We start from the raw sequence: 27,167 nt of genomic DNA, 5'->3' as shown, positions 1-27,167 counted from the left end.
AGTATGGGTGTAATTACAGAGCCAGATCCTGCTGGCCCCTCCCTGGTATAAATTAGGCTCTTTGGGGGCTCTCTTAACTCCTTGGAGCTACTCAGAAGCCATTAAGTTATTCTTCCTCTGTTAAGTAGAACCCTTGATCAGTAGCCCAGTGGTCTTTATAAAGGTGTCTCCTAAAGTGCTTGTCCTACTGACCTAATTCTTTCCCACTTGATACTTTTAATACTGTAGATCCTTTTTCAGTCAAATGGTAAGACTGACTCCCAAGCTGTGGTCATTGGCTGACTCCCCAAATTTTTAAAAATACATTTTAGTGTCTTTTGTGTGCCAAGCATTGTACATTTGTATCCTTGAGACTGAATGTCTTTAATATCCGTTAGTGTCCTCGTAGTGACTTGTGTTTCCTTTAAGATGATTCCTAAAGAGGCAGTATGGGGCTAGGGCTAAAGGGCTCTAGCCAGACTGCCTGGATTTCAATCCTGACTCCGTCATATGTTAGCTGTGTGTTCTCGTGCTTTGGTTTCCTCATCTGTGAACCAATCATTAAGACATTGCTCCCCTTATGGAACAGGATTGTTGGGAGGGTTATATAACAAGTGTATGTAAAGCACTTAGAAACAGGGCCTGGCAGAGAAGAGGGGCTAATACCTGCCTGGCCTGATTGCTCCCCTCCTCTCCTCATCTGCTTGGGAAAATCAGCATTCATAGTCTCTCTCTCAGGAACTACTGTAGAACTCTCCCTGCACACCCCCGCACCGCTCCCCACCTGCAAAAAAATTCTTGTTCTTTAACAAGTCTTTCCCATTTCAGTAAGGTGAAGCAGGCACTAATTAATTACCCAGGCAAATCTAGATGGGTTTTAATCCCCTTCCCAAACCCCATCGTACTTCGTCATAATCCTTCACAGCCCGTGCTACTTCCAGGGTACATCTCCACCTCCTCTTCCCCCCACCACCCTGCTCATCTCTGGCCCGGGCTCCTGCCTTAATAGCTTCCCGACTGATGTCTCTTGGTTTTCTCCAGGCCACTCTCCACACAGTAGCCAGAGTGAGCTTTCAGAAATGTACATTAGCTCTCGACTCTATGGTCAACTAATCTTTGACAAATCAGGAAAGAATGTCCAGTGGAAAAAAGACAGTCTCTTCAACAAATGGTGTTGGGAAAATTGAAGAGCCACATGCAGAAGAATGAAACTGGACCATTTCCTTATACCGCACACAAAAACAGACTCAAAACGGATGAAGGACCTCAATGTGAGACAGGAATCCATCAAAATCCTCGAGGAGAACACAGGCAGCAACCTCTTCGACCTCAGCCACAGCAACTTCTTCCTAGAAACATCACCAAAGGCAAGAGAAGCAAGGGAAAAAATGAACTACTGGGACTTCATCAAGATCAAAAGCTTTTGCACAGCAAAGGAAACAGTCAACAAAACCAAAAGACAACTGACAGAATGGGAGAAGATATTTGCAAACGACATATCAGATAAAGGGCTAGTATCCAAAATCTATAAAGAACTTATCAAACCCAACACCCAAAGAACAAATAATCCAGTCAAGAAATGGGCAGAGGACATGAACAGACATTTCTGCAAAGAAGACATCCAGATGGCCAACAGACACATGAAAAAATGCTCCACATCACTTGGCATCAGGGAAATACAAATCAAAACCACAGTGAGATACCACCTCACACCAGTAGAATGGCTAAAATTAACCAGTCAGGAAATAACAGGTATTGGTGAGGATGCCGAGAAAGGGGAGCCCTCCTACATTGTTGTTGGGGATGCCAGCTGGTGCAGCCACTCTGGAAAACAGCATAGAGTTTCCTCAAAAAGTTGAAAAGAGAGCTACCCTATGACCCAGCAATTGCACTACTGGTTATTTACCCTAAAGATACAAATGTAGTGATCCCAAGGGGCACGTGCACCTGATGTTTATAGCAGCAACGTCCACAATAGCCAAACTATAGAAAGAACCTAGATGTCCATCAACAGATGAATGGATAAAGAAGAGGTGGTATATATATACAATGGAATACTATGCAGCCATCAAAAGAAATTAAATCTTGCCATTTGCGATGACGTGGATGGAACTAGAGGGTATTATACTTAGCGAAATAAGTCAATCAGAGAATGACAATTATCATATGGTCTCCCTGATATGAGGAAGTTGAGGGCAATGTGAGGAGTTTGGGGGGTAGGAAAAGAATAAATGAAACAAGATGGGATTGTTAGGGAGATAAACCATAAGAGACTCTTAATCTCACAAAACAAACTTAGGGTTGCCAGGGAGAGGGTGGTGGGGTTATGGTCACTGGGGAAGGTATGTGCTATGATGAGTGCTGTGAAGTGTGTAAACCTGGTGATTCACAGACCTGTACCCCTGGGGCTAATAATACATTATATGTTAATAAATTAAAAATTTTAAAAAATATATATACATTAGATCTTGTCATGTCCCTGCTTAAAATCCTGCATGACTCCTGATTCCCTGCCTTGCCGATTTCTCGGTTTTCTGTAGTCTGCACTAGGGTGGAAGCTTCTTTTTTTTTTTAATTAACATATAATGTATTATTTGCCCCAGGGGTACAGGTCTGTGAATCATCAGTCTTACACAATTTACAGCACTCACCATAGCACATACCCTCCCCAGTGTCCTTCACCCAGCCACCCTGTCCCTACTGCCCACTGCCCTCCAGTAGCCCTCAGTTTGTTTCCTGAGATAAGAGTTGCTTATGGTTTGTCTCCCTCCCTGGTCCCATCTTGTTTCATTTTTCCCTCTATTCCCACCACAAGCCCCTGTCCTGCCTATCACACTCCTCATATCAGAGAGATCATATGATAGTTGTCTTTCTCTGACTTAGTTCACTTAGCATAATACCCTCTAGTTTCATTCACGTTGTTGCAAATGGCAAGATTTCGGGGTTTTGATGGCTGCATAGTATTCGTGTGTGTGTGTGTGTGTGTATGTGTGTGTGTATGTGTACCACATCTTCTTTATCCATTCATCTGTTGATGGACATCTAGGTTGTTTCCATAGTTTGGCTGTTGTGGACATTGCTGCTATAAACATTCGGGTGCACGTGCCCTTTGGGATCACACTAATGTATCTTTAGGATACATACCTAGTAGTGCGATTACTGGGTCATAGGGTAGGTCTCTTTTCAACTTTTTGAAGAACCTCTAAGCTGTTTTCCAGAGTGGCTGCACCAGCTGGCATCCCCAACAATGTAGGAGGGCTCCCCTTTCTCGGCATCCTCGCCAACATCTGTCATTTCCTGACTGGTTAATTTTAGCCATTCTACTGGTGTGAGGTGGTATCTCACTGTGGTTTTGATTTGTATTTCCCTGATGCCAAGTGATGTGGAGCACTTTTTCATGTGTCTGTTGGCCATCTGGATGTCTTCTTTGCAGAAATGTCTGTTCATGTCCTCTGCCCATTTCTTGACTGGATTATTTGTTCTTTGGGTGTTGGGTTTGATAAGTTCTTTATAGATTTTGGATACTAGCCCTTTATCTGATATGTCGTTTGCAAATATCTTCTCCCATTCTGTCAGTTGTCTTTTGGTTTTGTTGACTGTTTCCTTTGCTGTGCAAAAGCTTTTGATCTTGATGAAGTCCCAGTAGTTCATTTTTTCCCTTGCTTCTCTTTGGTGATGTTTCTAGGAAGAAGTTGCTGTGGCTGAGGTCGAAGAGGTTGCCTGTGTTCTCCTCGAGGATTTTGATGGATTCCTGTCTCACATTGAGGTCTTTCATCCATTTTTTGAGTCTGTTTTTGTGTGCGGTATAAGGAAATGGTCCAGTTTCATTCTTCTGCATGTGGCTCTTCAATTTTCCCAACACCATTTTTTGAAGAGATTGTCTATTTTCCATTGGACATTCTTTCCTGCCTTGTCGAAGATTAGTTGACCATGGAGTTGAGGGTCCATTTCTGGGCTCTCTATTCTGTATCAGTGATCTCTGTGTCTGTTTTTGTGCCAGTACCATACCATCTTGATGATGACAGCTTTGTAATAGAGCTTGAAGTCTTGAATTGTGATGCCACCAACTTTGGCTTTCTTTTTCAACATTCCTCTGGCTATTCAGGGCCTTTTCTGGTTCCATATAAATTTTAGGATTATTTATTCTCTTTCTTTGAAAAAAAAATTGATGGTATTTTGATAGGGATTGCATTAATTGCTTTAGGTAGATTGCATAGATTGCTTTAGGTAGCATAGGCATTTTCACAATATTTTTTCTTCCAATTTATGAACATGGAATATTTTTCCATTTCTTTGTGTCTTCCTCAATTTCTTTCATGAGTACTTTATACAGTTACAGTATATAGTACAGTTATCTGAGTACAGACTCTTTGCCTCTTTGGGTAGGTTTATTCTTAGGTATCTTGTGGCTTTGGGTGCAATTGTAAATGGGATTGACTCCTTAATTTCTCTTTCTTCTGTTTTGCTGTTGGTGTATAGAAATGCAGCTGATTTCTGTGCATTGACTATATATCCTGACACTTTACTGAATTCCTGTATGAGTCCTAGCAGTTTTAGAGTGGAGTCATTTGGGTTTTCCACATAAAGTATCATATCATCTGCAAAGAGTGAGAGTTTGACTTCTTGGCCGACTTGGATGCCTTTTATTTCTTTTTGTTGTCTGATTGCTGAAGCTAGGTCTTCTAGTACTATGTTGAATAGCAGTGGTGATAGTGGACAGCCCTGCTGTGTTCCTGACCTTAGTAGAAAAACTCTCACTTTTTCCCCATTGAGAATGATATTCGCTGTGGGTTTTTCATACCTTTGATGATATTGAGGTATGTACCCTCTATCCCCACACTGTGAAGTTTTAGTCAAGAAAGGATGTTGTACTTTGTCAAATGATTTTTCAGCATCTATTGAGAGTATCATATGGTTCTTGTTCTTTCTTTTATTAATGCATTCTATCACATCGATTTGCAGATATTGAAGCAACCTTAAAGCCCAGGAATAAATCCCACTTGGTTGTGGTGAATAATCCTTTTAGTGTACTGTTGGATACTATTGGCTAGTATTTTGGTGAGAATTTTTGCATGTGTGTTCATCAGGGATATTGGACTGTAATTCTCCTTTTTTGATGGGGTCTTTGTATGGTTTGGGGATCAAGGTAATGCCTCATAAAATGAGTTTGGAAGTTTTCCTTCCATTTCTACTTTTTGGAACAGTTTCAGGAGAATAGGTATTAATTCTTCTTTAAATATTTGGTAGAATTCCCCTGGGATGTCATCTGGCCCTGGGCTCTTGTTGGGAGATTTTTGATGACTGCTTCAATCTCCTTACTGGTTATGGGTCTGTTCAGGTTTTCTATTTCTTCCTGGTTCTGTTTTGGTAGTTTATACGCCTCTAGGAATGCATCCATTTCTTTCAGATTGTCACATTTGCTGGTGTATAGTTGCTCGTAATAATTGTTTGTATTTCTTTGGTGTTGGTTGTGATCTCTCCTCTTTCATCCATGATTTTATTAATTTGGGTCCTTTCTCTTTTCTTTTGGGTAAGTCTGGCCAGGGGTTTATCAACCTTATTAATTCTTTCAAAGAACCAGCTCCTAGTTTCGTTGATATGTTCTACTGTTCTTTTGGTTTCTATTTCATTGGTTTCTGCTCTGATCTTTATTATTTCTCTTCTCCTGCTGGGTTTAGGCTTTCTTTGCTGTTCTTTCTCTAGCTCCTTTAGGTGTAGGTTAGGTTGTATACTTGAGACTTTTCTTGTTTCTTGAGAAAAGCTTGTATTGCTGTATACTTTCAGGACCACCTTTGCTGTGTCCCACAGATTTTGAACAGTTGTGTTTTCATTTTTATTTGTTTCTGTGAATTTTTTCAATTCTTCTTTAATTTCCTGGTTGACCCATTCATTCTTTAGTAGGGTGCTCTTTAGCCTCCTTGTATTTGAGTTCTTTCCAACTTTCTTCATGTGGTTGAGTTCTAGTTTCAAAGCACTGTGGTCCGAAAATATGCAGAGAATGATCCCAATCTTTTGGTACCAGTTGAGACCTGATTTGTGACTCAGGATATGATCTATTCTGGAGAATGTCCCATGGGTACTAGAGAAGAATGTGTATTCTGTTGCTTTGGGATGGAATGTTCTGAATATATCTGTGATGTCCATCTGGTCCAGTGTGTCATTTAAAGCCTTTATTTCCTTGCTGATCTTTTGCTTAGATTATCTGGCCATTTCAGTAAGGGGGTTGTTAAAGTCCCCTACTATTATCATATTATTGTCAATGTGTTTCTTTGATTTTGTTATTAATTGGCTTATATAATTGGTTGATCCCATGTTAGGGGCATAGATATTTAAAATTGTTAGATCTTCTTGTTGGATAGACCTTTTAAGGTTGATATAATGTCCTTCCTCATCTATTATTGTGGTCTTTGGCTTAAAATTTAATTTATCTGATACAAGGATCGCCACCCCAGCTTTCATTTGGTGTCCATTAGCATGGTAAATTGTTTTCCACCTCCTCACTTTAAATCTGGAGGTGTCTTTGGGTCTGAAATGACTTTCTTGCAGACAGCATATCAATGGGTCTTGTTTTTTTTTTTTTTAATCCATTTTGATATCCTGTGTCTTTTGACTGGAGGCATTTAGCACATTTACATTCAAGGTAACTATTGAAAGATATGAATTTAGTGTCATTGTATTGTCTGTAAGGTGACTATTACTGTATATTGTCTCTGTTCCTTTCTGTTCTATTACTTTTAGGCTCTCTCTTTGTTTAGAGGACGCCTTTCAATATTTCCTGTAGGACTGGTTTGGTGTTTGCAAATTCTTTTAGTTTTTGTTTGTCCCGGGAGTTTGTTATCTCTCCGTTTATTTTCAGTGATAGTCTAGCTGGATATAGTATTCTTGGCTGCATATTTTTCTCGTTTTGTGCTCTGAATATATCATGCCAGCATGAATATATCATGCCAGTATATCATGGCAGTCCTGGCCTGCCAGGTCTCTGTGGATGGGTCTGCTGCCAGTCTAGTATTTCTACCATTGTATGTTACAGACTTCTTGTTCCGAGCTACTTTCAGGATTTTCTCTTTGTCACTGAGACTTGTGAGTTTTACTATTAGATGACGGGGGTGTTGATCTATTTTTATTGAATTTGAGGGGGGTTCTGTGTGTCTCCTGGATTTTGATGCTTGTTCCCTTAGCCAAATGAGTGAAATTCTGCACTGTAATTTGCTCTAATATACCTTCTGCTCTCCTCTCTCTTTTTCTTCTTCTTCTGGGATCCCAATTATTCTAATATTGTATCACTTATCTCTCGAGCTCTCCCCTCATGGTCAAGTAGTTTGTTTGTCTCTCTTTTTCTCAGCTTCTTTATTCTCCATCATTTGGTCTTCTGTATCACTAATTGTCTCTTCTGCCTCATTTATCCTAGCAGTTAAGAGCCTCCACTTTTTATTGCACCTCATTAATAGCTTTTTAGATTTCAACTTGGTTAGGTTTTAGTTCTTTTATTTATCCAGAAAGGGTTTTTTCTTCCCCCCTCCGGAAAGGGATTCTCTAGTATCTTCTATGCTTTTTTCAAGCCCAGCTAGCATCTTGATAATCGTCATTCTGAACTCTGGTTCTAACATATTACTAATGTCCATATTGATTAGGTTCCTAGCCGTTATTACTGCCTCTTGTTCTTTTCTTTTGAGGTGAGTTTTCCTGACTTGTCATTTTATCCAGATAAGAATAGATGAATGAGAGAAAAAATACTAAAAGGGTAGCAATGACCCCAGAAAAATATAATCTAAGCAATTCAGAAGAGACCCGAAATTGGGGAGAAAAGAAAGGAGAAAGAAGGAAAAAAATACACACACACACACACACACACACACATATATGCTTATATATATATATATATATGATTAGAACAGAGCCACACACTTGATTTTGGGTGTATTTTGGTCTGTTAGAAGAAACTGCCTCCCCAAATTTTAAAGAAAGAAAAACATATATAGAAAAAAAACATATAAAGAATGAAAAACATAGGTATACAAAAATAAACATGATGAAGGAATGGAATATGACTGTAAAGATGAAAATGAAAAAAGATTCTAAAAAAGGAATTGATAAGACAAGAAGTTGGTTGAATAAAGAAAAAAGGAAAGAAAGAAAGAAAGAAGAGAATGTGATCAGCCTGGAGACTAGAACAAACCCATACGTTAGATTTAGGGTATATTTTGATCTGTTAGAAGAAACTGTATACCAACATTTTAAAGAAAGTAAAATTTACATGTATACAAAAAATAAGGTTAAATACAATAGAGGGATAGAATATTATTATAAAAATGAAAATTAAGGGGCGCCTGGGTGGCTCAGTGGGTTAAAGCCTCTGCCTTCGGCTCAGGTCATGATCCCAGGGTCCTGGGATCGAGCCCCGCATCGGGCTCTCCGCTCAGCAGGGGGCCTGCTTCCTCCCTCTCTCTCTGCCTGCCTCTCTGCCTACTTGTGATCTCTGTCTGTCAAATAATAATAAAATATTTTTTTTAATATTTTATTTATTTATTTGACAGAGGTCACAAGTAGGCAGAGAGGCAGGCAGAGAGAGAAGGGGAAGCAGGCTCCCCGCTAAGCAGACAGTCTGATGCGGGGCTCGATCCCAGGACCCTGGGATCATGACCTGAGCCGAAGGCAGAGGCTTTAACCCACTGAGCCACCCAGGCGCCCCAATAATAAAATATTTTTAAAAAAAAAGAAAAGAAAGATTTTTAAAATGCTATTGATAAGATAAAGTAGTTTAAAAAGGTTAAAATAGGAAAGAGGAAAAATTAACAGAAATAGAATAAGAAAAAAATAAAATTTAAGAAATTTAACTTTGAAAGACTAAAGAATCATGGGGAAAAAACCATGAATTCTATGTGCTATGTTCCCCTATGTCTGGAGTTCCGCTGTTCTCATTGATCGTGAACTTGGTCTTGGCTGGATGTTCTTCTTGATCTTCTGGGGGAGGGGCCTGTTGCAGTGATTCGCAGATGTCTTTGTCCTAGGTGGAACTTCACCACCCTTGCCAGGGGCCAGGCTGAGTAATCTGTGTGGGTTTGCCTCTGTAGCTTTTGTTTCCTGAATTCTTTGCGTACAACTTTAGAGGACGGGAATGAGGATAGCGGCCTCAGATTTCTAGCCCCATAGGAGCCAAGAGCTCAGAGCCCCACTCCTCACTGCACCCTCAGAGAAAAAGAGTCAATCACTCTTGTCTCCCTGGTCTCTGGTTGCACTCTGTGCTCTCCCAGCCTGTGACCAAGTGTTTCTGTCTCTGGCACACAACCCCGTTTGGAGTCTCCAAACCCAGCAGATTCCTACAGCGTGCTCCCGCACTGCTCCTCCCAGAGGGGGAAGGAAGGGGTCTCCTCGGATCTGCCACTTGTGGGGTCCCTGCTCAAAGAGCACTGGCCCAGTGGTGCCAGAAATCATGGTTTATGGCAACCCTGAGATGAGAGCCCACTCCTTGGTTTCGTCTCTGCAGCCGACTTCCCTACTCTAATACCTGGGGGCTTTGCAACATTCAGATATCCCCAGTCTTTCTTTGACCCTGAGGGTCCTGAGACCACACTGTCCCCATGAGCCCCCCCCCCCCCCCGCTTGCCAGGAGCCGGCCCCTCCCCCCATGGACTATTTTCCTGTATGTTGCCTCGGATTCACTTCTCCGCACATCCTACTTTCCAGAAAGTGGTCGCTTTTCTGTTCCTAGAATTGCTGCTATTCTTTTCTTCGATCTCCTGTTGAGTTTTAGGTGTTCAGAATGGTTTGATAACTATGTAGATGATTCCTGGGACCCGATGAAATTTAGATCTCCTACTCCTCCACCATCTTCAGGATGGAAGCTTCTTGAGCGCAGAACTATTGGCTCTTTCACTGCTGAATTTTCAGGTATCTGGAACATGATAGCTGTGCAGTAAAGACTTGCTAAGTGAATAAGAACATGTTCTTGCTCTTGTTTCTGACATATTTTTCACCTCTTCTCCCACCTTTCTTCCTTTCTTTTTAAGGATGAGCTTTGGAGGATCCAGGAGAAGCTAGAATGCTACTTTGGCTCCTTGGTTGGCTCGAATGTGTACATAACCCCTGCAGGATCCCAGGGCCTCCCACCCCATTATGATGATGTGGAGGTAAGAGGAAGAAAAGTGTTCTGCTCAGGGAAGGAGTCACTGCAAGTGACTGAGTTAGATGTTGGGATTCAGTTCAGCTCCCTGTCCTTCTTGCTGTGTGGTCCCAGAGATCTTGACTTCACCTAGATGTTGGGTCAGATCAATTCCACCAAACTGGTTTCTTGCTCCTTCTCAAAGGGGAGAGGTGGTTCCTTGGTTTACTAATATAAAGAGCTACATACTCCTATGAACAGGTATTTATTGAATCTGTCTATAGAAAAGCGTGATTGGCTTTTTCTCTAATTTCACGACGTAAGGTTTTTAGTAAAGTGAGGTCACAAGTAATCCTTACATCTGCTTTCATTTTGTCCTTTTTCTGGAGCTGCCAAAAATAGATAATTTTTTCCATTTGCGAAAATCTCAGGGCAGCTTGAACAAAGGTCATGGTTTCACTTAAGGTCTGGCCCCTTGACAAGTGTTGGTTCACTGTCATGTGGCTGCCAAACAAGTTAACTCTTTGGCCTAGGGAGTCTGTTGCTTTCCTTTTATGCTAAGACAGGTTATGAACACAGAGTTATTAGTAAAAAGCCCCTTTTCGCCCCTTTGAAAGCACTTTCATACCAATACATTGCCTAAAAGTTTTTGGTTTTGTTGTTAATATTTTAAGCAGAGCTTTGAGATACCTTTGGCTGAATGAAGAATAAAAAACTTGAAGTTTTCTTGTCTGCCAAGGATGATATTCAGGATTTTAGACCCTGAGGAATATATGAAGCTTGGCTTTTCCATCGGAGATTATGGGCTTTCAGCTGTCTGATGGAAGATTTAAAGGCAGGAGATGGGGGGATATAAAGAACTCAGTGAGGCTTTATTACAGTGAAGAGAATGAATATCCTTCCAGTATTGGGGCTCATGATTACCTGTTTTTAAAAGTGAAAACCGGCGGTGGCAACTTTTAAGTGTAGAGTGAAATGCCTCACTAATCTCTCATTTTTATTTTTTATCTGAAACTTGTAATCCATCTGAGCCTTTAGAGGGCTAATCCTCTAGCACCACTCTGCCACGTGAATTGTCAGGAAGCTCGCTGACACTCCTGGGCCCTGTGGCTCTCTGTAGGTCTTCATCCTGCAGCTGGAAGGAGAGAAACACTGGCGTCTCTACCACCCGACTGTGCCTCTGGCCCGGGAGTACAGCGTGGAGTCCGAGGACAGGATTGGGAGGCCGACCCACGAGTTCATGTTGAAGGTACGGGACTTCTGTCCTGGCTGCTGCTCCTGACACAGGTTTCAGTTTGGGTTTTAGTGTGTGTTCACTGGTCCCCGTGGGAATATATGCAAGAGTGTGGGGTCAGGCTGGCTCTCGCTCGTTAGCATGTGCAGCTTCTAAAGGAGACTTGGTGTTTGTACCTGTAGAACGACTGAGGAAACGTTAAGTTCATTTTCCAAACAACCTGTCTCCAAATATAATCCAAGTTCAACACGAATGGATTGTGAATTGGCTGACCACTAATTTCTCCAGAGTAGAAGCGGGAGGTTTGGCCTTGGGCAGCTTCACCAAATCTAAGCCAGCCCTCGGGACCTGGCTATAGCTTACTTAGGCAGAGCACAGCCAGGGACCCCTTAGTTTTTTTTGTTGGCGAAATTCTAGCATGACCCACTTTTCTCCTGATAGTACAGTAGACTCTCTGAACTCCCTCGCCTTCTCCCTGTGTATAGTCACCAAAAGAATAGTAGTAGTCTTTTGCATATAGTAATTAAGGAATCTTCCTCAAGGATGCCAGGTGGCTTGATCATGGTGACTAGTTCGCTGGCCTCTTGCTATAGAGGGTCTGTCTTTGAGCAGTTAGCCTGGCTAGGATCACAGCCTATCCCTAGCAGGTGAGACTTCTGAGAAAAAAAATCGTACAGGGATAAGAATAGGTTCATAATTCAACTTTATATGTTGAATTAAGATAAAACAGCTCAAATCATTCAAAAAATTCTACCAACCTGATAGACTTGCATATAGTTATTATTGTTGCATTTCTTGTGTCTTGAACTTGTAATTAGTTATTACTCAGTGCTTTATGGCCCTTTCTTGATTTCAAAAGCTTTTCCTGTTTGCCTGTGACTGGGAGAAATAATCTCCTTTTGTAGGATGTGTGTTTATATTACAGGAGATTTGAATAAATACAATTAAAGGTACCTTTTTTTTTTTTTAAGTTTTTGGTCAGCAGTCAGCAAACTATGGCCCATGGCCCAAACATATGTCCTGTTGCCTTTTTTTCGAAAATCAAGTTTACTGGAACACAGCCACATCCCTTTCTTATTTGCCATCTAGGGCTGCCTTCACATCGCACCTGCAGGGTTGGCTGGTTGCCATGGAGATCACGTGACCTGCAAACCACAACTATTTACTATGGAGGCCTTTACAGAAAGAGTTCACCAACCCTCTCTCTTGGTGAAGCACATTTAATAGGCTCTTGGTTGATTATTTTTAGGCCATAGACTAAGCTGTTCATGGTGTCTGAGGCCAGCGCCGAGTTACCTAGCCTGATGACTGGCTACTTGCTATGCCCAAGAAGGTTGGTCTTCCTAGTGGTCTTCAGGTATAGATGGTGTGGGTTCTGGGAGGCAGTGCTGGGAGACTGGGAGGAGGTGTGGTGATGCCCATTAATCACACCCATCCTATCTCAAGTTCATTAAGAGCAGTCCCGAGTCTCCTGGGAGGAGAAACAAGCATTGTGTACCATGGGTTTTTATTCGAGTTGCATGTCTGTATACATGTGGGGTTTAAATCAGTGATGCTCTTCAAATGAAATCTTGTGTAAATGCCCAGTGTATGAAACAGAGAAGCTGAGTCACTCTGGGTGGGGAGGGCATGAAGGCCACAGTGAGGGTCACCATACCCAGGGTCTCAGGATGAAGACCCCTCCTACAATGGAAACACCACTCTGGTTTGAGGATCTGACACACCTAGGTTTGAATTCAGCTGCTGTTACTTAAGAGCTGTGCATTCTTGGGCATCTTATTTGTCTCAGTCTCAGTTTCTCCTTTTTTGAAAAGGAGATCATAATAGTTACCTTGTAGGTTATAAGAATTAAAAAATGTGTTTCAGTGCCTCTTTGTAATGAAACTCCTTGGAAGAGATGGCTCTATGTCAACATATTTATTGCTGCTTATCAAATTCCCCCAAATTCTCAAGAATTCAGTGGCTTAAAACAACACAGATTTATTAACTTATAGTTGTGCAATTCAGCAGTAAAAAGGGATTTGGTTTCACTTGGCTGAAATCATGTGTTGGCAGGATTGATTCCTTCCAGGGGCTCTAGGGGAAAATTCATTTCCATGCCTTTTCCAGCTTCCAGAGGCCGCCTGCATTCCTTGGCTCACGGCCCCTCCTCCATCTGCAAAGCCAGCAACGCAGAGCCTCGCCTTTCTCCCACTGCCATCTCTGGTTCTCTCTTGCCGTACCCTCTTCCACTTTTAAGTACCTGCCTGGATAATCTGGAATAATTGCCCTGCCGGCAGCCTTCATTGGCCTTGTCCATATGCCCTAAATATTCATAGGTGCCCGGGGTTAGGACGTAGACAGTAGGGACCCTGTCACCCTTCCTGGTCTTCTCTCCTGCTCTCGGGCACTCCTCCCACCATGCTTTCCTCCATTCCTCCAGAACCATTCTCCCCAAGGTTACTGGGGGCCTCCATGTTGTCAAGATCAGTACAGTGCTTACCTGCTGCATCCAGCAGCCCCGTCAGCCTAGCTGGATGCAGTGGGTCATTCCTGCCTTCTTCACTGGGCTTCTGGGATGCCACCCTCTCTTCTCTTGCCCACCTACTGGCTGTTCTTCATTCTCCTTTGCTCTTTTGCCCTCAGTCTGCGTCTCTGAAAGTTAGGGTGCCAGGGCTTATTTCCTGGACCTCTTTCCTCAATCCGTACCTACTCCCATGGTTTTAAATTCCCTCTGGACTGTCATATTTTCTGTGCTATGTTCTGTCTCTAGCCTACATATCTAAACTCTAGACTTATGTCCAGCTACCTACTTAATATCTTCACTAAAAAGGTAAAAGGTATTGCCAGTTTAATATTCTGCAAAGTAAACTCCCATTTCCCACCCTCTCCCTAGCCTCCTTTCCTGTAACTGGCTCTCCATTTTCCTGCTTGTTCAGGATAAAACCCTTGGATGTGGATCTATACAAAAGCCTCCTATTTGGTATCCCCATTGCAGACTTTTTTGACGTAGCAACCATATGATCCTTTTGAGTTCCATTGAACCCTTTGCCCAGAACTTCCTTTTGAGAGCCATTGAACCCTTTGCCCTTTCTTTTAAATCTAGAATAAAAGCTGAAATCCTTAAAACAGCCCAGAATGCCCTGTCATCTGGCCCCTCTACTGCCTTTTCACTTCATCTCCCATCATTTCACCCTCACTACTCTCCTACCATGTTGACCAATGCTTTTCAAAGGTGCCAAGCACATTTTCAACCTCAGGACCTTTGTGCTGCTCTTCCCTCTCCCTGGAATCTTTTCTGCCCAGGTAGTCCCATGCTGGCTTGCTCATTTCCTAAAGTCTCAATTGAAATGTCATTGTAGCAGAGTGAGGTTTCAGTGCCCATCCTGAATAAAAATGGCACCCATTACCCCAGGCACACCCTGCCCCCCCACTCCCATATGCTTCATTCCTCTCCTTCTGCTTCTTTCATTTTCACTGTATTTACCACCGCTGGACCTTATTTATTTACTGCTTTATCTGCCGTGCTCCACTAGAATGTTTTTATGGTATCCGTTGACTCTTCTTTCTCCTCAAATGTTTGCTCTTTGTCTTGAATGAACTACCAAAGGGCAGGCCTTGTTTTGTTTGCCGCTCTATCCCCAGTGCCTAGCATGGTGCCTGGCATAGGAAGAGGATGGAGATTGGTTAATCAGATGTTTGTGGTATGAATAAATGCACAAATGAAGGTCTCATTCAGAGGGGTGGTGCAGAGACAGTCAGTGAGTAATAGGTGTAATTGTGAGTAAAGCATTTGCTTGAAGGAGTAATTTCCCTGTCAGCTTGGTGTCATTCAGGGTGCATGAGCCACCAAGACAGTGCTCACGAATATGTTTAATTGTATATTGTTTCTTGCTTTAAGGAAAATCTTAACATTAAGAAAACTTTTGTTTTCTTTTCTTTTTTTTTGTTTGTTTAAATCTGCTGTTTCTTGAGCTGCCTCTGCAGGGCCCATGCTCTTCACCAGTGAGCTGACTGCTTCCTGTGGTGGCAGTTTTTGGGTTTTTTTTAATCCCGGTGGGATTAAGGAGGGTGTAGCCTCTGGAGTGATTTAGGAAGGATACTTCTGTCCCCTGGGTTGGGCGAGACCTGGGACAGAGTAGAAGAGGTTCACCTGCCCAAGAGCGTGACTAATCTTCCCTCACATCTAGTTTTTAGGTTCAAGTGAAGGGTTAAACATTCATTGAGCCTCTGTTGTATACCTGATGCTTTGGTGGCTCAGGCTCTGGGGAATACATAAAGGACCTTGACCCTGCCTGGAAGAGCTCACCAACTTGCTGGTGAGGAGAGGGCGGGTGGCAGGTAGAAGACTAATTATAGTACAACCTCCTGCCGTCATGGCTCCAGGAACTCTGGAGATGGCATCTCCTTTAATCCTGAAAATAAGTCTGTGATTGTTGGGCCAGTGCCTCTGTTTTACAGGTGGAGGAGCTGAGGCTTAGGGGGGTTCAGTAATTTCCTGGGGTCACTAGCCTGTAAGTGGCAATGTCTGTTTGACTCTAAGGCTCCTACTGTTCACTCCACCACTTGAAGGGTAGACAGAGGAGGGTGCAGGCTCCCCAGGGTGTCACCCGCTTGATCCCAGGATTGGGGCAGGACAGTTTCAGTGTACCTGCTCTTAGCTTGTGAATAAAGAAAGTGGGTACTAAAACCCTCTCCAGGTTTGGGGTTCACAGTGACAGGCTCACAGGCATGGTGAAGCTAGACTAGTGGGACCCCAGGAGCCCAGCACACAGACCACCTCAGGAATCACAAAGTAGGTTTCTAGAATGGAAGACTGAAACCCAGAGCCTATTTTTGTCTCTTTAAGACATGGAGGATTGAAAAGACACCCTCCTTATTAACTCCCTTCTCTCATTTTTTTTTTTTTTTTAATTTCCTTCAGCCAGGTGATTTCCTGTACTTTCCCAGAGGGACCATTCATCAAGCGGACACTCCTCCAGGGCTGGCCCACTCCACTCACGTGACCATCAGCACCTACCAGAACAAGTAAACACTCTCCTCCCAGCCGTCCATCCCAGGGAAGCTCAAGTTGTGGCCCATGGCAGCCACATGCAGAAGGGAATGAGGGGGTTGGCCACTGCTGTCCTGTTTATCCAACCTCAGGGGTTTCCTTCGGGCTCCCTTGCTAACTTCCAGTTCCTTTATAGAGTCCTGCCCATGCCGCGGGCCCATCTGGGGTTCCTCCTGGGAACATCCTGAGCCTAACTGTATAGAACATTGGGAGTTGCCCCATGAGGCTCCCAGAGTTTGGGCAGAAAGAACTGCAGCGGTTCTGTGTTAGTGAAGCCAGGGTGGGCTTGTGGCCTCTCTAACATTTTCTTATTGCAGTTAAATATTTATAACATAGAATATGCCACTTTAATAATTTTTAACTGTACAATTTGGTGACATTAATTATATTCACACTGTTGTGCAACCATCCCCACTGTTTCCAAAACATTTTCATCACCCCACACAGAAACTCTGTATCCACTGAAACCTCCAGATCTCTTTTAAGAGTTCCACTTTTTATAAAGTTCATGAAATTGAGTAGGAAAGGAAGTCTGGAACAGTGAGACCTAAAAGCACATGTGCTGAACACAGTTCTAATTAAAACCGTGTTCCATTTTGGTGAGTGCCGCCTCACAGGACCTGGGCGGCAGCAGCCTCCCTGTGAGCAGTTTCCTGCCAGCAGCCACCTTCCTAGCACCTGCCAGTCGTCGCCGCCCTGCAGCGTGCAGGCACCAGACCCTGTGCAGTTGCTGGGAATGCGGCCTGGGACTGAAGGCGCTTGGAGAGAACTTGCGCTCTGGAAGTGGTGGTAGGAGGGGAGACGGACCGGGACATAGTTAGCACTGGGATAACTCCATCATGGGTGTGCAGAGGAGACTCCTGAGGAGCACAGGGAAGGCTTCAGAAATGACACCCAGGCTGAGTGAGTCTTAAAGGATGAGGAAGCAGAGGTGGGTCAGATGGTCAGGGTAGGAGAGGCATCCCAGTCCCAGTGGACAGCAGGTCCCCTCCTACCTTCAGAGCCATAACTTGCAAAACAAGTAAGCATGACTTCTTCCTCATCTGGCTTTTCTGGGTGACATGAACCCATGTGTTTAAGAGGCTGACCAAAGCAACTAGCTGGAGCCTGGCCTATAGTTAGTGTAGTCCCTACCCACAAGTAGGCCAAAGCTTGTGTTATGCTTCCTTTATGAAAAATGCTCTTCTCACTGTCACTAGGCATAGCCAGGAACAGGTCATCACGGCAGGCTCAAGAAGAGCAGGAGAAATTGCGGAAGTGGGGTTGTAAGAACTGGAGAAGGGCCAGCCCCAGGGAAGCTGGAACCAGAAGTTCACAGTGGGTGTCAAGCAGCTCTGGGCCTTGGCAGCCATCTTGGCCCTGTGGGTGTCTGTGTAGCTTCTGGTGTCCTGCCGTTAATGTGACTAAGCTACTCCCCCATTCTGGGATTCTCTGTCTTTTGCATCCACTTGATGCCTCCAACTAGTTTTCTGGTCAGTGGCTTTTCGTGCACTTGTTTTCCTTCCTCATCTCCTATTTACTCATACCATTGACTCATCCGTAAGCCGTCATCGGTTACTTATCTGACCTCCCTTTATCTCCCTGGATCTAATAGCTTCTACTTCTGCTAAACTATTTGCCAATCCCAAGAGTGAAGATCTGGTGGGCTGCCCCTGGGTCCCACATGTGCCTTCTCTGGTCAGCGGGGGATGTGGACAGTCACCATGATTGAGGAGTCTCAGGTCAGACGCTGACCTGTGCCTTTATCGGTGGTGCTGGAGCTAGAATGGGACAAACTGGAACTCAGGAACCATTGCTCCCCAGAGATATCCCTGTGCCGTGGGCCTGGTACCCCTGACAGCACTGGCACGGTGAGGATTGGGGCCTTTCCCTAAACCCTCTCAAGGGTCAGTTGCTGGGAGTGTCTGGGATCTGGGACAGCAGCAGGTTAATTTAACTGTTTTGCCAAAGTGAACCCCTCAAGAGATATTAATCTCAAATTTTGGCCCAAGATCCATTCTGACTCTAACAAGAGCACAGAGCTCAGTTTAACTGCAATGACCTCTCTTCATGAGTAACTGCTGCACAATTTCACCTATGACCCTGCAAAAGAAGAGCTTCTTTTTGTGCTGGTAAAAGATCTCCAGGAGGCGGCTCATTCAGTCAGATGTGAGGCTGGGTGTAACATTAAGTTGCAAAGTGTGAGGACACCAAATGGTAGACATCTTAGGGAAAGTGTCACTGATGTGACTTTTGTTTTCTGACACTTTTTTGGAAGGAAGCATAAAAGTGTTAATTTTGCTTACTGAATGAGAAGCAAAAGTCATACTGTGAATTCCCATTTTTGCACATAGCCAGCTATTTGAAATCTGGTGATACTGAGGGAAGATTTTAAACAGCTAGAAATATTTAAAGAGAGCAACCCCACAGAGCGTTTCTACAGTGGCACACGTTTAGGAGTGCGCCAACTGTAAATGGCCCAGACAAATTCAGGTAATTGAACACTGATGCTCATCCCTAGATGTTATTTTTGGCCACTGGATTCTACCCTTCTAGCCCTGCTAGAGTTTAACAAGTTGCATATTGACTGTTTTGAAATTAATTGATGTTGGATATTTCACTGAGGAAGAGTGCCCCTCTTTTATAAGGGAAAAAGGAAAATGTAATGTCTAACAGTTCAGATAATGTGTAACAGTCCAGGGATTTTGCTGTTAACCTAAACGTATTTCTTTTGGAATTTTTTAACATAAACTATTTTTTAGGTCCTGTGATTGTTAAAAATTTCCTACAGAGCTCCTCTCATAGACATTTGTGTTACAACTGAAAACATTAAAAATAAATTGGGCCCTTGAACTTCCTACTTACACCTGTTTAGGATTGTGTGGTATCTTTTAAGAAAAGTCGTGAATTAAAGCCTAGCTTCCCACCTTCTAACTTTCCACATGAGTGTCTGGGAAAGGGGAGGGGGAGAAGCAGTGTGATTGATGAAGGCCTTCAAGTTTTTTTGTGCTGAGTAATGTCCAGTTAATGGAACTCACTGTGCCTGGGGAGTCAGAATGTAGTTTGTAACTTTGGGATTTACTAGTAATCAGTGTTTTATGTAGATTCTGTGGGTGTTCACAGTTTTCTTTCTGGGTGCATGTTGCAGTTCGTGGGGAGATTTCCTTTTGGACACCATTTCGGGGCTTGTATTCGACACTGCCAAGGAAGATCTGGAGTTCCGGGCTGGCATACCCCGGCAGCTGCTCCTGGTAAGGAGTAAAGACTTGGGTCGGGGGGTGGGCAGTGGCAGCCCGGGCCAGCAGAAGCTGTGGCCTGCCTCCTCTGGGCTCCAGGATCCTTCTTCCCACTGGAGTCAAGCTCATCTCCTCCTGCACTGCCTGCATCGATGTGTGGTTTGCAGAGACCGTGGCGCTGCACGTTATGTGGGAGCTGAAGGGCTGAGACTGTTGTGTAGACTGCGCGGGGGTCGCTAGAGGGCAGGGTGGGAACGCTGGCTGAGGGAGTGGCTGAATCTGAGTCCCGTGACAGGAGGAGCCATAGCTTCAGTCCACAGGAGTGAGACCTGCATAGGAGCCCCACTGGCCATGCCGGCTGGTGATGCTCCACGGGCTGCTCTGGAGACCAGGACACGCACAGGAAGCCCTGCTGGAGTTCGGGCCAGGACTCACTTCTGCTTCCAGCAGGTGGACGCCACGGCTGTTGCGAGGAGAAGGTTAAGTGGCTTTCTGAGGACCCTTGCCGACCGGCTGGAGGGCACCAAAGAGCTGCTTTCAGCTGACATGAAGAAGGATTTTGTTATGAACAGACTCCCCCCTTACCATATGGGAGACCCAGCGGAGCTTTCAACACCAGGTGCGGCATTTCAAGGCTTTCCTGGATGGGCTCCTCTTTGGACAGGTAGAAAGTGAGCAGCATTTTAGAATTAAGGTGGACCTAGATCTATCTTTAGCATGTTATGTTTGGATGAGACATGCTGTTGCTTTAGGGATCCTGTATCTCACAAGTCTTTTTGTAAAGAACCTGCATCCCAGCATGATGGGGAGAAAGAGCCCTGTGATTGTGGGTGAGAAATATGTGTATTTATGGGCACTCTGGTATTCACCATCTTCAGGAAGCTTTAAGAACTTGAACACTAAAATAATTCCAGCAAGATTATCTCACGGATGGGTGAAATGTAAGAATGCCCAAGGTTGTCACTAACATTCCCAGAGTTCCAAGTGACTATTTTGTGACCAGTTTAGGCTGGAAATGACCTAACCCTTCTGGATAGGTGGTGATAGCAGGCCATCGGTACAACACTCCTGCAGTGGGACAGATGAATTTAGGACTTGTTACAACAGGGAAGACCACACACTGCTGGGAATTGTGGGGCATCTCAGTATAAGATTGTTGGAGGGATTTATATTTATAGCTTGAGTTAGGTGATTTTTCAGGAGGGTTGAGAAAGCAGGGCTTTGTTCTGGGATGGACGCCGTCAGAAAATAAGGAGTCTGTTTGGTCTTGTGTAGGCAGGAGGGATGAAATGAGGCGGAGGTGGCAGTTAGTAAGGGAGGAGATCAGCAGGACAGGGGCATTGGGTCATTTTTGAAGTTTGGACAGTATTCTTGCTTTCGCCTGAGTTCTGACATGATGTTGGGCTGGTCTTGCTTTTGCTTTGCTCTTTCAGAGTAGGCTTGTTGAATGTTGGTGTTCTGTGGAACGGTCTGTGTTCAGCAGGAGAACACTGAGACAGGGCTGTGAGTGCCAGGCCAGCAATCCTGCTGCCTTTCTCCTTCTCTGTAGAGTTGAGACAATTATTTTTACTAAGGTTTATAAAAGCTTCCTTTCTCATGGTTGAGACACACTAAAATAAGACAATCTGTAAGGTCACCTTTAACATTGATTCCACTTTATAATTTTATAATAATTATTCCACTTTAGAATTTCATCTTTCGGGGAAGTTTAGAATTTGTTTTTGCACCTGTTCAAAATAGATTTTACCAACATATGTATTTTAATCTTTAGTAAAACAGTTTTCTGAGTATCAGCTTATAGCACAGAATTATCTTACCAGAACTCTTCCTTGTCTTAGCCGTTAAGAGTCTAACGCTATGTTCCCTCAAGACTCCTTCTTCAACCAGATGACCCTGTAAGTCTGGTCTCTTTTTAGTGGGTAACTTTTGTATGAAGTTAAATCCAACTTGGAAAAGACTTTTTTTTCTGTGAGCTTAATTAGGTGGCTTTCATAATACAATGGTTGACCTCCATGGATGGGGTAAGTTTCTAGGATTACACAACTAGTCCTTGGTGAGGTGGTGTGATATGAACTCAGTTGTTGTACTGCTGGGCTTGACACACAGAGCAAGCGGCAGATGGGGCCTGGAACCTGGGGAAGCCAGTGTTGGGTGCAGAAGGTACAGCTACTCTGCTTCTGTGGCCTCGTTTAGATCTATAAGAATGAGCTCCGTAAGGTTGTAAACTATACTTCAGTATCATTATAAATATGGGGTAAGCCGATACTAGAGTTGGAGGGCACCCCACATTTGGATTCACTGTGCACAAATTTGAGCCTGGGTTTCCTCTAGTGAAGGCTGGCTTTCCTCCTCTGGGTCTTCTAGGTGGACAGTTACCAAAGTTGGACAGCACAGTGAGACTGCAGTTCAAAGACCACGCCATCCTCACAGTAGGGCCGGATCAGGATCAATCTGTGAGTATCCAGAGGGGAGGAGGTCTCCTCTCCCAGGACATTTCCATCACAGACCTCAGGTTATCAAACTAACAGATGGCCCCTACCTTTTCAGACCCACTGGGCAGCCGTCTGTCCTCCTAACATAGTGCCCTGGCTTTACATCAGAGGGTGCCCAGATCTCACTATGCCAAGGATGCCTGCCTCTTGGGCATTGGTGGTGGGCGCTCATGCCCACAGATCCCTCCTTCATTTCCCTCATCCAGTGATGGATGCCTGGTCTCTGCTTCCTGGTTCAGGCCATACTGCACTGGCTCAGACAACTGCAGATCCTTCATGTTCACGCACCTCCCTCACGCACTCTCCCATCCTGTACCTTGCCTAGTCTGTCATCATGTACGATTTTGTTGATGTTCTATCTTCTAGACATGGAGAAGAAAATTTATATCCATAACCTTGCCACCTAGCCCCTTGGTTCCTAAAACTGGCATACTGATCCTAGACACAACTGGAAAACTTTTAGAAATGATAAATTCCTGGGCTTCACTTGATCCGGGTTACAGCTTCCGTATTTATTACTAAAGCTCCCTGCACAATCCTAAGGACCTCCAGCTATGGCTTCACCTTCTTCCTCTTGGCCAGCCATCTTGGGAGGTACTCCATGAGTGACTGGAGGGGCTGAGAGTTAGGGGAGCTAGAGGTGTGCATAACCAGACTGTCACAGCCATCAGGGTCATACCTGGACAGGACTGGTTTATAGTATATACAGAAAATCTCAAAACTCTTGTAGTCTTAAAAAAAAAAAAAAAAAAGTCCTAGTAACCCTTATCTAAGAGGTGACAAGGACTGAGGTTCTGGTCACTGTGTAAGATGGATGAACAGGAGTCTACAGTAATTGGAAGTTTTTATAGATCCCACAGCCGGTATTTCTCAAGAGGTAGTATTCACTCTGTTGGTGTTCATAAATTGCCAGCTTATAACTGGGAATATCATATGGATATAAAAATAGTGCTGGCTGGATTAAATGAAACTTGAATGTTTCATTGATAAGCTGATATGTAAGTAGTTGCTTTTTCATTAAGCCACATTTCTGATGATGCTCTACAAGCTACACTGTTTCATCTTAAAAAAAGACCAGTGCCTATTTGCTATATACAAATAGTAATCTGAGGGATATAGTTTGTGTATATATATATATTCTAACTTTGTGCCAAAAAGATTCTTGGTGTTGAATTTTGTTTTGGAGAACCCTCCTTGTGTTGATCTTCTCAATACTGTGTTGTTGACAACTCTTACCTTTTATTTAAGGATGAAACTCAGAAAAAGATGGTTTACATCTATCATTCCTTGAAGAATAGGAGAGAGACACACATGATGGGAAATGAGGAAACAGAGGTCTGTTCCAACCTAAAATGTCTTTCCTGTGATTTGGTGATGGCTGGGAAGAATGTGTTACCTTTAATTTATGGGGGATGTGCTTTCTTGTGACTGCAGCGTGGGCTTAATGTTTCACACAATTGACAGAGCCCTTGCACAGGGATGATTAAGTCAGACAGTTCTGTGATATACATACACATATATCAACTTTAAAAGATATGAGCTGGGACCCGGTAGCCTGGTAGGAAATGTGTAATATAAATATGAAGCACTTCAAATGACTAATTTCTTAGGATATAAACTCAGAGACCTTTTGTGAAGTCTGAGTTTTTATGTGGGAATTGGCAATTTCTATACATTATCTAGTTGTAAGGGTACCAAAAATACTGAGAACTGTACAAGTTTTTATGAAAATACCACTTTAATAATTTTCATCTGACTAGTTTATCGTCTTTCAGTCCCACGGACTTCGCTTCCCTTTATCACATATGGATGCACTGAAGCAAATTTGGGACCACTCAGCTATTTCTGTCAAGGACCTGAAACTTACCACAGATGAGGAAAAGGAAAACCTGGTGTTATCCCTCTGGACAGAATGCTTAATCCAGGTAGTCTAGTGCCTTCCCAGAATCCAGGATGTACCGTCTCACAGACACACACATGTGCAAAGAAGAGCAATGATTGATGTGGTGCTTTGAGTCAGTCGACTGGGACTGACCTGGTCTTACAACAATTTTCCTCACCTTTGTTTCTAATAACATGAGCCGTACCTGTTTCAGGGAGTTAGGCACACAGAAGAAAGGTGTCTCAGTAACAAAACCGTACTTTTGGAAAACTCATTTATTCCAGTGTGGTAGAAAAGGCACAACTCCAGTAAATGTATCATTGAAATTTAAAGGTCGTTACCTGGCTTTGTCGTTGTTCTTTGGAAGAAACAACTTCTTTAAAGAGCCTCATTGGCCCCTACAGAAATCTTTTAAACAATTAACACAAAGAAAAATTTTAAATTGGTTTTTTACAATGAAAATATACATACCTTCGTGTATACACAACCCCCTCCCCCCATTAAAATAGTTACCCCGATAACATAAGTTTCATTAAATACTGTCACACTAATGAAAGGACTCACATCTATGGGCATATGTGAGTTTTATAGATGCTGCTTCAAAGATGACAAAGAGCCTGAGACTGAAGGAAAAACATTCAGTATTTACATGGAAAGACCAAGTCTCTATAAAAAATGCTCAAAATATAGGGTCTTTGCATTTAAACAATTCACTGTTATTTTACATTCTAAAGTGCTCATAGGCTGATATTTAAAAATATCACTGGAGTATTTAATCTTTCTATATAAAAATAGAGCAGTTTTCTGCTTTTTGGTAAAAGTTTGGGACAAAGGGAACAGTTGTCTCAACTTAAGTATTTTTCCCTCCTGAGTTGGTTTTAAACTTAAGAACTGTATAATTTTTAAAGGTGGTAATGAATACTTGATATCCTACCTGATTTTGCTTAAAAATGGAAATGAAAAACTGAATTTTCAGCCATTAAGTCAAGGTTCAAATACTGCTTGGTTTTAATTTAAACATTTTGGAATTTCCCTTTACTACTTCAGGCAGACAAAGAAAAATGTGACTAAACAGCTCCTTGAGGGCAGGATCAGGCAAAATCTAGGGTGAGGTCTCAGCACCAGGACAGGTGACCACTGGTTAGTCTTGTCACCCGAAGGGCGTCTATTACTAAAGAGAGCAAGGATGGTCACAAGTTATTTGTGCTTTTTTAGTTTGGCCATAGAAAATACACCAGTATTCGAACCTTTTTCCTGAACAAAGCTGAGGTCCTTCCCTGGGGTCAGTTACAAGTACGAATACTTAACGGTGCTTCAGTTATAAAAGCCTCAGTAGAGAAGAACCTTTAAGGCTTATTTAATACAGCAGCTTAATAGGAAGCTTTATTAATAAATATGTTTTCAGGCATTGCTAAAAAAAAATATTCATCTTCTTGCAAAAGGATGACTTGACCTAAAGGAATTTGTTTCCCTATGCTTATTAGCACTCACATACCGTCTCCTAGGATATTAATAGCTAATACAGGCTGACAGTCACCAGTGTCCTACAATGACAGTCAGGAATAGGACTTGTATCTGGTGGATAGGTGAGAAAACACACACTTGAGGGAACTTTCTCACCACACACTGGAGACCAAGCAGGACTAGAACCTTTCGCAGAAATCAGAACATGCTTTTCACAGGACACTACACAACTGGTAAGAATATTTGTGTTTCCATGGTTAAGAGCAATGGTCTTAGAAGCTGGAAGAAAACATCATTCTGCTTAGTGATGTAGGACTGTGAGGATAAGTAACTTCATTTCTGAGGGAGTGAGGTTCCTTCTTTGCTCTTTCTAGAGATGGTGCAGATTCTCTCACAATATTTCAATGTCCCATTTCTGTGTTTCTTCTCCCTCCAGGGGTTGATTTACAATTACATGAGTCTTGTCATAATAATTTCCTCCTAAAATGGGAATTCCAAAAGAAAAGATTATTTGTTCACACAGATGCTCAGCAGTATTCAGCCCACTGTGTGGTGGATTAAGACTTCATTTCCAAAGCAGCCTGGAGTGGGAAGCTGAGTTTAAAAAGCTTAGCTATGATTAACCTCAAGTCAGACCATAGTATGATTCAAATTGAAAAGCTAAGAGGTAAAACAGTTGACTGCAAAAGCCGTGTGCCCAACAATGCAATGCTGGAGAGCAAAGTGCATGGAGAGAGCAGAGCTCGGCCTGAATGTCAGGCACTGTTTCTGTTTCCACAAGGACAGTGGCTGTGACTAAGCCAATTAAAGCAATAGCCCAGACCTTGCTCAATTCCAAACCAAGTTTAAATGATACCTACCATCAATTTTAAGTGAGGGCTTTTAAGGACTACAGCAATTCATGGCAAAAAGAGATTTTTAAGAAATGAGACATTTTATGGCTGATGAAGCTTTAATTTTAGAATTGTTCTCAAAGATCATGTACCAAATGAGAATTTTACAACTGTCCTAATGAAAAAAACCTCAGATTTTGTCCTTAGGCTTTTCCTGCTTGATCCAAGTCACTGATTATTTTGTTTGTTAAAATAGCGTATCTTTTTTCAAGAGTAAGTAGAAATGAATTAGTATTTCTTTTGTGCATCAGGATTTCTTTTACCCAGGAGGAGGAGTTTTGGAATTTAAAATCTACTCAGGGACACAAAATTTTGGATTTCTTCAAAGGCCCACCTTTAACATCCAGGACAAGTTGATCGCTGAGATAGGAGCTGATGGTGCCATTTCTGTTCAGCCTCCACTTTTGCCGGAACTGTCCGTGTTCGGTCCACAGAGCCACTTTAGCCCCAGGGGTGTCCCGGCCTCCAATCACATCGAGGCATGTGTCACTGGCCTAAAGGTTAGAAAGCAGATTGGTGGTACTGTGTTAGCTCCAGTCAAGTGAACTGGGTCCCTTTACACGCTCTGATCTAAAAGAGAAGACTATCCAGCATAGTTACAATTTCACCAACTGCTTAAGTTGTCTTTAGGGCTATAGGTACAGATATAGACCCATGGAAGTAGAGGTGCATCTGGCAACAGATGGTCAGATGGTCAATGAAGGTTTGCTGAATTACAATTAAATATTAAGTCTCTGTTAGCATAAATGTATCAGGTGGACCTTGGTTTCTTTTTTTTTTTTTTTTTTTTAAGCAGGCTCCACACCCAATGGGGCTTGAACTCACGACCCTGAGTTCAAGACCTGAGCTGAAATCAAGAGTCAGATGCTTAACTGAC

General features: G+C 43.0%; 2 protein-coding genes across 6 annotated transcripts in view; one reads left to right on the top strand and one right to left on the bottom strand.

Moving 5' to 3' along the window:
- RIOX2 (ribosomal oxygenase 2) overlaps positions 1 to 24,865 on the top strand; it is a 33,909-nt gene extending 9,044 nt beyond the window's left edge. For 3 of the 4 annotated variants that reach the window (XM_080800741.1, XM_080800743.1, XM_080800742.1), the window contains 8 exons: positions 9,987 to 10,106; positions 11,199 to 11,327; positions 16,216 to 16,319; positions 19,472 to 19,574; positions 20,007 to 20,178; positions 21,924 to 22,012; positions 23,300 to 23,386; positions 23,827 to 24,865. In XM_080800741.1, coding sequence (XP_080656867.1) covers positions 9,987 to 10,106; positions 11,199 to 11,327; positions 16,216 to 16,319; positions 19,472 to 19,574; positions 20,007 to 20,178; positions 21,924 to 22,012; positions 23,300 to 23,386; positions 23,827 to 23,985 — 963 coding nt within the window. In that variant the 3' untranslated portion in view covers positions 23,986 to 24,865. The remainder of the gene's footprint in view (positions 1 to 9,986; positions 10,107 to 11,198; positions 11,328 to 16,215; positions 16,320 to 19,471; positions 19,575 to 20,006; positions 20,179 to 21,923; positions 22,013 to 23,299; positions 23,387 to 23,826) is intronic. The other variant, XM_080800744.1, reaches the window with a different exon arrangement.
- The window catches only part of CRYBG3 (crystallin beta-gamma domain containing 3), a 117,067-nt gene continuing 114,090 nt past the window's right edge, over positions 24,191 to 27,167 (bottom strand). For both annotated transcript variants that reach the window (XM_080800719.1, XM_080800720.1), the window contains 2 exons: positions 26,625 to 26,784; positions 24,191 to 25,877 (listed from right to left, as the gene is read on the bottom strand). In XM_080800719.1, coding sequence (XP_080656845.1) covers positions 25,789 to 25,877; positions 26,625 to 26,784 — 249 coding nt within the window. In that variant the 3' untranslated portion in view covers positions 24,191 to 25,788. The remainder of the gene's footprint in view (positions 25,878 to 26,624; positions 26,785 to 27,167) is intronic.

This window comes from Martes martes (genome assembly GCF_963455335.1).
Source record: "Martes martes genome assembly, chromosome: 1".
NCBI lineage: Eukaryota > Metazoa > Chordata > Mammalia > Carnivora > Mustelidae > Martes > Martes martes.
Note: the sequence above shows the minus strand (reverse complement) of the source record. Positions and strands in the feature narration are given on the sequence as shown.